The sequence below is a fragment of the Aquila chrysaetos genome, chromosome 9 (genome assembly GCF_900496995.4).
Source record: "Aquila chrysaetos chrysaetos chromosome 9, bAquChr1.4, whole genome shotgun sequence".
NCBI classification, from domain to species: domain Eukaryota; kingdom Metazoa; phylum Chordata; class Aves; order Accipitriformes; family Accipitridae; genus Aquila; species Aquila chrysaetos.
Genome location: NC_044012.1, coordinates 186306 through 199202, shown reverse-complemented (window position 1 = coordinate 199202; position 12897 = coordinate 186306). Strand labels below are relative to the sequence as shown.

The 12897-nt window shown below is 41.9% G+C and overlaps 1 protein-coding gene and 1 non-coding gene across 6 annotated transcripts in view; both read left to right on the top strand.

The window, feature by feature from the left end:
* The window catches only part of AP1G1 (adaptor related protein complex 1 subunit gamma 1), a 50266-nt gene that overhangs the window by 30775 nt on the left and 6594 nt on the right, over window positions 1-12897 (top strand). For 4 of the 5 annotated variants that reach the window (XM_030025247.2, XM_041126120.1, XM_041126118.1 and 1 more), the window contains 9 exons: window positions 78-176; window positions 610-665; window positions 2127-2240; window positions 5473-5613; window positions 6292-6346; window positions 9044-9166; window positions 9499-9588; window positions 10094-10221; window positions 10834-10938. In XM_030025247.2, the coding sequence (XP_029881107.1) occupies window positions 78-176; window positions 610-665; window positions 2127-2240; window positions 5473-5613; window positions 6292-6346; window positions 9044-9166; window positions 9499-9588; window positions 10094-10221; window positions 10834-10938 (911 nt within the window). The remainder of the gene's footprint in view (window positions 1-77; window positions 177-609; window positions 666-2126; window positions 2241-5472; window positions 5614-6291; window positions 6347-9043; window positions 9167-9498; window positions 9589-10093; window positions 10222-10833; window positions 10939-12897) is intronic. The other variant, XM_041126117.1, reaches the window with a different exon arrangement.
* LOC115346672 lies at window positions 3305-3391 on the top strand. The gene has a single exon (XR_003925199.1). It is a non-coding gene; the product is annotated as a small nucleolar RNA SNORD71 (small nucleolar RNA).

Sequence of the window (12897 nt, the reverse complement as noted above, 5' to 3'; positions counted from 1 at the left end):
TGCCTGTTGTGCAGAACAGCACAAAGGGGATCTGTTTTGGATGCATTCGAGTTGCTTATTTTGTTTCTTTCCTCCAGGTTGCTACTAATACAGAAACAAGTAAAAACGTGGGAAATGCCATTCTCTATGAAACTGTGCTGACTATAATGGACATAAAATCTGAGAGTGGACTGAGAGTAAGTTGCCTTTGCTATGGCCTTTTGGTTTTTTTCCTAGGCTTGTATTAGAGTAATTTGTGTAGAGGACACGAAGCAAAGTTGTTTCACCCAAAAATAGCTCCACAGTTGGCTCTAGATAAGACTGTAGCCTCTTCAGAAAGTAGTGTGTGTTTGGTTGTTTGTTTGGTTGTTTGGGTTTTTTTAAATAACAAAAATAAAAAAGCAAAACTTCCTGCAGACTCTATTCTCTTGAGTGCAGGAGAGAGCCTGCCTGTGCTGTGTTTGTCTTAGCTTTTGCTCTGCTTAGGCAGCTTCTAGAGTTCTTTATGTTATGCTTTTGGCCAAGAACAGCAATGGTAGCTTTGACACATTGCCTTTAAAATCATCTTGAAACAATGAAGATGACCAGCAGCCTTTTTTGATCACTGACGTTCCCTAACTCTTTCTGCAGGTGTTAGCCATTAACATCCTAGGCCGTTTCTTATTAAACAACGACAAAAATATTAGGTAAGTTATATGAAGTGTGTTTTGGCAACATGCAGTTTAAAATGTGTGAGAAGCAATTACACAAAGATTATGCTGAAGTAGAGCTTTCCAGGAGACCATATTGGGAAGTACTGTTGCTGGGGTTAGTATGACTGTCTAGCTTTCTTCTTTCTTGGTTGTTGTGGTTTAACCCCAGCCAGCAACTAAGCACCACACAGCCGCTCACTCACTTCCCCTCCACCCAGTGGGATGGGGGAGAGAATCGGAAAAAAAAGATAAAACTCGTGGGTTGAGATAAGAACAGTTTAATAGAACAGAAAGGAAGAAACTAATAATGATAATAGTAACAATAATAAAATGACAATAATAATAATAAAAGAATTGGAATATGCAAAACAAATGATGCACAATGCAATTGTTCACCACTTGCCGACTGATGCCCAGTTAGTTCCCGAGCAGTGATCCGCCCCCCAGGCCAACTCCCCCCAGTTTATATACTAGGCATGACGTCACACGGTATGGAATATCACTTTGGCCAGTTTGGGTCAGCTGTCCTGGCTGTGTCCCCTCCCAACTTCTTGTGCCCTTCTTGCTGGCTGGGCATGAGAAGCTGAAAAATCCTTGACTTAGTATACTAACACTACTTAATACTGATGTTTTCAGTTGTTGCTATCAACATTTTTCTCATACTGAATCCAAAACATAATGCTATACCAGCTACTAGAAAGAAAATTAACTCTATCCCAGCTGAAACCAGGACATTGTTGTGTTCTTTTCTCTGTGGAAATCTTAAATGTGGCCCTGCCCTTCTTAGTTGATGAGTCTGGGTGTATGATCTAATTCCTAACATGGGATTTCTGAATCTAGTCAAGTGGTTTTTCCAATAACCTGTGAATCTCCTGTCTTGTCCCAGCTGGTCTGTGGTGATATTAAAGTCAGAGTTGGCATTGGAGACCTGACAAATTAGGCAAAGACTGTGGTTTCTCTGATCGCATGCTGTTGGCAACAAGGAATTTTGGTTGTGCTTTGGTCGCTATGAATCTGGACATGGAATTGCTGCAACTGCTAGAATTAAGTTCCATCTCTAGGCATTTTGATTGCAAATCATGGTATAGGTAGAAGACTCTAGCGTTGGGAATTGCAACTCGTGCTAGTTTGAGTGTATGATCTGCAGAGGTCTAACCTTTAACTGCCTTGTCTTTTCAAAATCTTCATGAAGACTGGACAACTGACATGAGCCCAGGAACTGGGACAGGTGCTTGCCCAGGCAGCAGGATGTTGTTAGGCATGTTATAGTTTAATGTGGTAGCTCGCCTTTGAAGATAGGCCAGGCAGTCCCCTGGAAGATTTCCATTCATTACTGAATACAGGGGAACCCTGTTCTGTTGCAAAAGACGACTAAGTTTTGGGAGGAGTGAGCATCTGTGCATAGAAATTAAATTCATACTGTCAACTATTTATTACCGTATGTACTTATTGCAGATACGTAGCTTTGACATCATTGTTGAAAACTGTGCAGACAGACCATAATGCAGTACAGCGGCATAGAAGCACGATTGTGGACTGCCTGAAGGATCTGGATGTCTCCATTAAGAGGTAATTGAAATATCAGTGAAACAGGCTCTCAAGGTTGGCAGCCTATGGAAAGTGAGCAGGGCATAGGGGAAAATTACAATAATCTTGGGGAACTGTAAGTGAGACTAGTATTAATGCATAGTACAGTTCATACTTCAAAGAGGGTAATGAAGATGTGCAGCCACCTTCTTTGGGAAGCTGCATTTTTTTACACATTTCGGATTGGTAAAAAAAAAAGGTTTTTCTGTTTGCCTGCATTTTTCCAAAATGGAGTCTCAATGGAGATCAGATTGTGTGCTCCCAACAAGATGGAAAGCCTCTATAAAGTATGATCCTAATCAAAGCTACTCTGACATGCTCCATATCGCTTTTCTTTCCCAGATGAACAGGCAGTGCCGTGTTGTCTTGAAGCAGTATTAAGCCATCCAGATAATGTATTCTTGATTAAATTTGATTAGGCAGTGGTAGAATTCAGACTTAACTTGATTGTTTAAATAATTTGCTTACAAACCATGTCCTGTTATGCATTCTTGGTGTTCATTTGTCATTTAAATGGCAGTATCTTGCTACTTTTCTAGGCAATGGGAGAGCTTGCAACCTTACTTCTCACTATGGGAAAGCTTTTTTCTGATGCTCAGTCTAAACTTCTTCCTCTGTTTCTTCTCATTACTTAGTTTTGTCAAACTGATTAGATATGCCATAGATACTCGTTCTGCTAGGCATTCTTCAAATTTATGCCCATCTTTGAATTGGATCTGGATTTTTAACAGTACTGCTCGTTCTAAGATGTACTGAATAGGAAATAAATTGGATCTGTCTCTCTTCTGAAACTTAGTGTTAACTGTTATGTAATGGGTATCACGTAATCTATTTTTACAGTTGCAGTCTATCCCAAAACACAAATTTATATGGTATATGTTGAGCAAGTCAGGCTGCTGTTGCTGTTCAGTGCCAGAGTCAGCACGAGGCTAGGTTGTGGAATAGCAAGGCCCCATTTGGGTTTTGGGTAGAAGGCGACGAAAGCATTTTATTGGTGCCTGCTAGGAAAACATAGGTACTCTACAGATGACAGAGCTTCATGTCTGAGTGCTGTTGGAGGATGAAGCCTTTGAGTGATCCATCAGCAGAGCATGATGTTGCCATGCTGACACTCGTGCTGCTGACAATGCACTGTCTTCATTGAAGCAATATATTGATTGGATGTCAGAGTCCCCCAGGTTTCAAGGGCTGGAACTTGAGGGAAAGTCACAATACCTGGTTTTGGTTATCTGAAGCACGGCCTGTTCTCATCATCTTTTAACCATTACAGTGCATCTTTGGTCCATGTAGTATAATTCAGATTGGCTTTGCCATTTAATTAAAGTCTTTTTGTCTGTCTGCTTAATATGATCAAACTACATGATTAGGAACTTTGTGACAGAAATGAGCTGTGTAATATGATTGAAGGTAAGCAATATGTGTTGAGATAAATGCCTGGTATTAAGGTTGCAGAGTACCTCTGTGCACCTGCAGCATTGATGTATCTGCTATACTGTGACTGAGAAGTTAAATGTAAACGTGGAAAACTTGGTACCCAGTAGGGTTAGGTGTAAGGGGTTGGGAACTAATTGGAGGGATGAAAACAATTCTAATAATGATGTAGGTCTTCAAATAGCCACAGATCTAGATGATAAAAGGTAACAATTTAGTTATGTGTTTCAACCCTAATTCTGAACACCTCTGTGTCTTCTAGGTCCCTGGGGTATTAGTTGGGTAAAAAGCAAAATAACACGTTTACAGTTCACAATTCTGTGGAAATCCTTATTACAATGATAACTAGGGAGATGTTGAGAAGCAGTGCTGTCTATATGTTTTCAGATTCTTGAGAACAAATAGCTTGTGCCCAATACCGTTGGATTGGGTAATGTGCCTGGTCTAAGTTGTTGATGTTTCATGAACATTGGGAAAATACTAAGTGATCAGAAAAAAATAACTGTGTCCATGTAGTGGTAGGTTAGCAAGCTTGACCCTGGAGCAAGACAGAAGCAGCGGCACTGCTCATGGGTTTGCTGCCAATAAGTATAAGAAAGGATGACAGCATAACTCATGCATCTCAACTTTATGATTTTAATGAAAATTGCTGGAGTTAAACACACACTGAAGTCTGTTCTATTCAAAGAAAGCGTATGTCAGAAAACAGACTCTAGGCCTTTTGGCATAATTTTGGATGTAATCTGTTGCACAAACAGCAGTGCAAAATCACTGTACACATGAAGTAGTTCAGCAACTATCCAGATGATTTCAAAAGACAACTGATATGAGGGAGGAAGTTTTTGATGTGCTATGAGGATCTTAATCTTGTCTTCTGGTAGGCTATCAGTGACAGGCACAGAATAAAGTTCCTGATAGTAAGAAGAGGACACAACTTGGAGGTTTGGGTTCTGGATTCCACCAGATACTAAATTTTAAAGAACAGTTAGAGTTGTTTAGTGAGGCTGTTTTAATGCCTTGTTTTAATGCATTTTGACATAACTGTTGTACAGAAGTCAATCACATTTGAAAATAGTAGTCTTCATTCAAAAAATGTCAGAAGAATGGGAGACCTGTGCTAGAATCAACTACAGAAGCTTCAAGTAGAAGGGCTAAGGACTAAGAAGCCTCTGACTTCTCAATGCATGCAACAAGGAATAGCAAAGAGTCAGTACTCTGTCTAGTTGTGGTGTCAACTTGGGGAGGGGGGTGGCTTCTGAAAAGAGCACCAGGGTAACTTTGGGTTCTAGAAATCTTACGTAGTCTATCTGACCGGATACAATAAACCTTATCAGTTAGTATTTTAAATCTCTACTGTATTTGAATCTCTAATATATGGAGATCAAAACAGGTCTCTTCTGGATCTCTGAAGCTGCAGAAAGCATGTTGTAGCATGGATTACTTATTGCAGTTGTGTGTCAGAAATGACTAGCATGCGATTACAAATACTTGGACAGTCAGACCTTAACACTGATGGACTCTGGTTGCTGAAAGATATTTCTAGCCTTTAGGACATCTGGACATCCCAACACCCCCACTCCCCCTTAGTTTTTTTTGGGGGTGGATATTTATTGTCTGCCCATGAGCAGGAAAATACTGGTACATTTAATGTGGAAGGCTGTTCTCACAGGATTAATAAATGTTTCTCTCTTCTTAATTAAAAGGTAAGTAGCTGGACTTGTTTTGGGTTTTTTTTACTTCACTAGGTGAAGATACTTTATTAGTTTTCTGTCTCTTGCCCTAGGCGTGCAATGGAACTGAGTTTTGCTCTTGTTAATGGGAACAATGTCCGTGGAATGATGAAGGAGTTGCTGTATTTCCTAGATTCCTGTGAACCAGAGTTCAAGGCAGACTGTGCATCTGGAATATTTCTGGCAGCTGAAAAGTATGGAGTCAATTTACTTGCTATTAATTTTTTGTACGTCCTCAGAATTATGAGCATTTTGTGTGTTGTTCTTGCCCCTCCTTACCCCCCAAGAGAGAATATGTTGATCATCTCTTCTCCATTTGCTGATCTGTGTGTGGTTTGTCAGTTTTAACCCACTCTGAGGAACAGGACACACTAGTGCCTTGGGACACAGTAGTGTGTCCCATATGGATAGTCCTCATATCACTAAACCAGTCTAGTATATGGATTTCTAATGCACTTTGGAACAGGTATTGTGCTGACATCCTGGCCCTGCCCCGCCTCCACATGCACAAATTCTCTGTGGTTCGTTGTACAAGTGAAATGATCTCATTACTGTTGAGCCATTGTAATGAGCAGCCTGACTTCGAAGCATTGTATATGCAAAGTATGGCTGTGCTGTATCGTACATTTATTATACATTATTATACAGTATTATTCATTCAGCTTTCCAACATTGGCATTGACACAAAAAAGTCAATGTGAAGTGTGTGGTGGTTTGTTTTGTGGAGTTTTTTTGTGTGTTGTTGATGTCACCCCCTCAAGAAACAGTGGGCCAAGAAGTAACTGAATGGCAAGGTTCTGATGATGATGGGTTTCTTGGTGGTGTTGAAGGCTAGCAGCTATTGCTCTAACTTGTTTTCTTAATTTTGTCAGATATGCTCCTTCCAAACGCTGGCACATAGACACAATTATGAGAGTCTTAACAACGGTGAGTGAAATTGCGTCTCTTGTGTGTGACTATATAAAAATTTTTTGATTCTGTAGGAAGTTACTCATTATCAAGTTGGAGATGGCTATAAAGGCTGGCAGATAACAAATGCTACACGGAGGAAGAGTACTTATATGGTAGTGACCCAAGGCAGCCAGTCAGAAATACATAAACTCAGTAAATATGACTGAGTGGTTTTTTAGAAGAAATGTATGATTTCAGAAACACACAAGAATACAGTGTGTAGCATAGTTTTTCTACTGCAGTAATCGCATCAGCTCTTAAGTTGGGACAGCTCTTGTGCTGTCTGTGATTCCAATATACAGGGCTTTCAGGGGAGAATGAACACAGCCTTCAGTGACTTGTAGAGAGAAAGGGGGTGAAACAATTTCTTGGAATTATTCCAAGTTGAGTTTATGAAAGCTTTTTAATGAAACTGTATCAGCAGCCTTCTTGTTTCTCTTCTTTGGGTGCAATTATTACTCTTTACCTACTTGAATTTCTTCATAAACGTCACAGCTGAGGTGGAACTGGAGTAGTGTTTTGGCAAACGAGGGAAGAGATTGATCACTTGGGTAGGCAGTGTGTTCCCTGAGGCAAAGGAGTGGGAAGAGATTTATTTTATCAGTATGAGTGTTCAAATTTGAGAAGTTCATCAGGAAGCGAGTCTGGCTTGTGTGCTATTTTGCCACCCTGAAACAGAGAAAAGTAGATTCTTCTGAACTGAGAATTGACTTTCATTAGAAGGTCGGCTGTTAAAATTGCTCTCGGATGACTTCCTTCAATAAAGTAACTTCCTTCTCTTGGCTGCTGGAGAAACCATTTATAAAGTTGTATTCATGAGACTGACTGCTGTAGACTCTTACAGATAAACATCCTTTTCAGTTTACCAAACTTATGAGAACTAACACAGAAAGATGGTACCAGCCATTCTGGTGGGGAGACCCTGGCTGAACACCAGGTGCCCACCAAAGCTGCTCTATCACTCCCCTCCTCAGCTAGACAGGGGAGAGAAAATACAATGAAAGGCTTGTGGGTTGAGATAAGGACAGGGAGAGATCATTCACCTATTACTGTCACGGGCAAAACACACTCGACTTGGGGAAAATTAATTTAATTTATTACCAATCAAATCAGAGTAGGATAATGAGAAATAAAGCCGAATCTTAAAAACCACTGTCCTCCTACCCCTTCCTTCTTCCTGGGCTTAATTTTACTCCTGATTTTCTCTACCTCCTCCTCTCCAGCAGCGCAGGGGGACAGGGAACAGGGGTTGCAGTCAGTTCATCACATATTGTCTCTGCCGCTCCTTCCTTCTCAGGGGGAGGACTCCTCACTTTTCCCCTACTCCAGCATGGGGTCCCTCCCACAGGTGACAGTCCTCCACAAGCTTCTCCAAAATGAGTCCCTCCCATGGATTGCAGTTCTTCATGAACTGCTCCAGTGTGGGTCCCTTCCACGGGCTGCAGTTCTTCAGGCACAGACTGCTCCAGCGTGGGTCTCCCATGGGGCCACAGGTCCTGCCAGGAGCCTGCTCCAGCATGGGCTTCCCATGGGGTCACAGCCTCCTTCAGGCATCCCCCTGCTCTGGCATGGGGTCCTCCCCAGGCTGCAGGTGGATATCTGCTCCACCACGGACCTCCATGGGCTGCAGGGGGACAGCCTGCCTCACCATGGTCTTCACCGTGGGCTGCAGGGGAATCTCTGCTCTGGCGCCTGGAGCATCTCCTCCCCCTCCTTCTTCACCGACGTTGGTGTCTGCAGGGTTGTTTCTCTTACATGTTCTCACTCCTCTCTCCGGCTGCAGTTTCTGTTGCCCAGTTTGGTTTTGGTTTTTTTTCCCCCTTCTGGAATATGTTCTCCCAGAGCTGCTACCACTGTTGCTGATGGGCTCGGCCTTGGCCAGCGGCGGGTCCATCTTGGAGCTGGCTGGCATTGGATCCGTTGGACATAGGGGAAGCTTCTAGCAGCTTCTCACAGAAGCCACCCCTGTAGCCCACCCCCACTACCAAAACCTTGACGTGCAAACCCAATACAGCCATCTTTGGTTAGCTTTGTTGACCTAATTGGGCTCACTTAATTTCCTTCTTTTTGCATGCTCTGCTCTGTGCTAGAGGATTGCCTAAACAGAACGGGTTTTGAACAGTATATATCTTCCCTTCAGTGCCAAAGCTGTGTGATTGTGTATTCCCCCACATACTTTCCTGGCCTTAAAGTGGGCTTTTCCCTCTGAGTTCTGTGTTCCTATTCTCTAACCAAAGAGTGATATGCAGGCAAGTTCCTGGGTCCTGTGCTTATTTGGCATAGAGTCTGGCTTTGAGCTGGTGATTGAATAAGCTGCATTCTGCCCCCAGGGTGTCTTTGACTTAAAGCCTTCCATTTAACAGAGAAGTTTTCTGTGTTACTTTTTGTTCCTTCTGTAGCACAGAATTCTTATGTCCACACTCTTACCTTCTTGACAATTTCAGGATATCTATAGTATGGATTTCTCTGGGTATAGTTGAGTTCATAGGGAAAACGTACTGTCCTGTATTTCTACCCATCTGAGCCTGTGCAAAATCAATGATAAAGTGCTTGGGGATGAGGAGGTTGCTCTTTATTTCCATGCACATCAGGTGGCTTTGTGAAGGATATCAGCAGATGCTCGGTGTTGCTGAGAAGTCAGATAGTGAAACCTAACGACAATTGTTCTTGCAGGCAGGAAGTTATGTTCGTGATGATGCTGTTCCCAATCTGATTCAGCTAATAACTAATAGTGTGGAGATGCATGCCTACACTGTGCAGAGACTCTACAAAGCCATCCTTGGTGATTACTCCCAGGTAATACCAAACACAACCAGCTTCAGTTTCATTGTTGTACTGCAATAAGCATGTTTACTAAGCATCTCAAGGTGAGTCAACATCACACTATCTAGCTCCAGGGGACAGATTGCAGAGGAGGCATGTCTTCTGTAAGTTCACATTCTTTTTATTTTCTCTAATTCTCTTATGGAATTCTTGATTGAATCAGATATTTCTGTTTCTTCTGCTGCAGAAGTTCCTTGGCTGGAAGGAGGGCTAAGCTTGCTCTGGGAAATGGTGATAGTTTAATTTGTCATACAGGCATCCATTTATCTCTGAGGCATCTGATTTTTTTCTTCTTCTTCTAACAGCAGCCCTTGGTGCAAGTGGCCTCTTGGTGCATAGGAGAGTATGGAGATCTTCTGGTGTCTGGTCAGTGTGAAGAGGAGGAACCAATACAGGTATAGCTTGGGAAAGAACAACAACTGTATACCTGGCTAGGCTGGAGCTGCTTCATGCTGGCTATTTGAGGGGAATACTTGCAATGGTTACTTAGCACTGGTGTCTGTTATGGTGATGGACGCTGGACAGGAATCTCCTTCCCATGCTACAGGCATCGGCTGCGTAAACATTCCCTGTGAGGAGTGCAGCTACAATTGGCAGAGCAGTGTGGTTTCAGTGCTAACCTAGCTTGCAGGGTATCTGCTAGGGTCTTAGCTGTGTATTTCGGTTATAAACCTGCTTTTCAATGTGTGGAACAGGAACTGTATTTTAAAACTAATATAATAAGATATCCACCTAGGTGTATCTGTCTCGCACACTCTGAACATAATGCCACAGGCTCACAAACTTGTGGAGGAGGTACGATACAGCCATTAAGCAAGAGACAAGTTTTTACAGTATGCCCTGGAAGGCTTGCCACAAAGCTTCTCTCTGTCTCAGCCTAACCTTTCTGTACTTTTTCAGGTAACAGAGGATGAAGTTCTTGATATTTTAGAAAGCGTCCTGATATCTAATATGTCTGCATCTGTTACACGAGGCTACGCTCTCACTGCTATCATGAAGCTTTCCACAAGGTTCACCTGCACTGTCAAGTGAGTTCTCATTGATGTACTGCACAGGGCTTTGTGGCAAATATGCTGGCATCAGTTGTCTTCAGTAGAAGTATTCCTTGGACATCTTGTGCTTCCATGGTTTACAAGAGTCATCTTGTTATTTGTTTTACAGTCCTCCTTTGCTTGCAGGGTGGAAGACTTCCACTGATTTATACTGTTTTCTCTGTGGATGTACACTACTATGTAGGGACTTAATCCATGTTGCTGTTGCTTGAAAACTTTATGAGGAAGATAAGTCCTTACTTCCAGCAGACTGTTTTCCAGTTCGTTATTCAGATGATGGAGAGAAAAATAGCCTTGTTTCCTACCAGTGGCTTCTCGGTGTGGGTAGTTGAGCTTTCTTATGATATACCTTGTCTTGTGGTGGTATATTAATCACCTGCTGATGCTGCTGTGAAGGGGCAGTTCAGAAATGGATGTTGCATAGATACTCCAGGAAAGTAGCAGTGACTGCTGTTTTAAATGAGTTACACAGGACACCTGTTGAGCAGAAGCCAGATAATGTCTTCTGGATGACACATGCTAATCCCTTGCTTATTGCTGCTAATTCCATGGTGTGTTTGTTTTTGTTTTCCCCCTGCCCCCACACAGTCGCATTAAGAAGGTAGTTTCCATTTATGGCAGCAGCATTGATGTGGAGTTACAGCAGAGGGCAGTGGAATATAATGCACTTTTCAAGAAATACGATCACATGAGGTAAGTGCTGATGGGTTTTGGTGTTTGAAAAGGATCATTATACTCTATTCTGATCTCCTGTGTACCGCACTTTGTGCTTTGAGAGCTTTGTCTGGTGATTTTGGTAGGATTACAGAGGAACTAGAATTCGTCCCTCATCTATGGGGCTAGTGAGTGTTTTAAGAACTTAAAGTATCCTGGGAGATTGTACTGTGATCAAAGACTTTCTCTGCCAAAACATTTGCCCTGCTTTGAGCTTGAACTTGACTAATTTTTACTTCTATGTGTTGAATCTTAAATTTGCTAGCTGAGTAAGTGTCTGCAGGGAGCTTTTATCATGCTAGCATTACTACAGTCATTAGGTTCAAATTGATTTTAAAATGTCTTTTGGAATAAACATGCAGAGATCCATTGACTTGTCCTTCTAAGCTGTGCTCTGAACTTGAGGTAATTCTCCAACTGTTAATACTTTTCAGTTTTTCAGAACATCTTTTTAATTCACTGTATCTTCTTGTAGTATCTGTTTAAAATCTCAAATTCTGTATGCAAAGGCATAATATTTCACTGCGCCACTTGGCATCCCTGTTCTACACTACGTGAGCATGTTAACCTCCTTACATCTTTATCGTTGAGAGGTCCCCATTCATCATTGCTTCGCTCAAGTGATTGTTTCTTTACAAGAAAGTTAAAACCCTACTTTGTTGCAATAACTAAAGCTACAGTTCTTTGCGGAATAGTCATTAATCTGCAATAGTTAATGGTTGATACATAGGAGCACCACAGATTCTATTCAGTGAGGATCGTAAGATTGGAGGAGATCTTCTGGGGATTAACTTCATCCACCCTTGAAAACTTTCCATAAGATGCCATTGGATGGAAGAGCATCCATTTTAGAGTCTAGATGAGAGGACAGAGAGAAAATGGGTGCCACTTGATGAAATATTGCCTGTGTTTGTAAGAGCCTCCAAAGCTTGTTTCAAAGGCTATTCACAGTCACTTTTTTCCATAGGTACGATCCTATTCACTACATCCTTGTGATTTCCTCTTTTCTCTCCTCCCATGGGATCCATGCAGCAGCTCAAATTGTTCTTGGAAAAGTCATGTTAATGAGCTAGGGCATGTGAGCTGCCTGGAGCTTCATGCAAAGCCTTATGAATGAGTTGAGAAAAATCTAGCATGAGAGGCTTTTGATCTGAGTGGACCATTGCAGACAGCAGTGTCTGGCAATCAGCTGGCTTTTGGTCAGATGGCATTGTACACTATTCATAGTTTCGGGAGGCATTACACTTCAGAAAAACATACGTGAACATTCAGTTTTACAAGAGAGCATCTGTATTTTTTCCCCCCAGTATATTCTGGTGTTCATTACAGTGTAAAGGTCAATGTTTAATAGTTTCTATTCATTAAGGCCTTGTTCATGGTCAAAAACGTGGTCCATTGTTGGGTTTATTGGCACTGGAACACTTTTTCAGCCCAAAGGATGTGTAGACAGTGTGGCTTACCCCTATTACATGCAGTGCTTTGTGGCTTGATCTGCAAGGGTAGTGGCCTTTCTTGTATTACAGACTAGTTCTCCCTATACAGGTTTTCCTAGTTTTTTGGTTTGATGTCAGGATCCTGGATCCCACGCTGCCTCTTCAGTCTCTGTATCATTTCAGGAGGGTACTCAAGGGCTGAACTTAATCTCTTTGGAAACTTAATTTGGCTAAATGAGAGCATTGTGATTTGCTTTGCCAACTTTTTCACCTGTTCTAAGTGGTTAACCCTTCTGCAAAGAGAAGTCAAATGAGCTGACTCTGACTAAGCTGCATATGAAACAGAGCAGTCAAGTGTCCCATGTCTGCAGTTAATCCACCATTTCTCAATTTAATCTTTGTCTTGGGTTTGTTAACCTAGCCTCACAGTGGAAACTGTGTTAAGTACTAAGGGAAAACAGGAAGCAGGAGGACTTTTTTGGCTTTCAGCTGTCGACTAATGTAT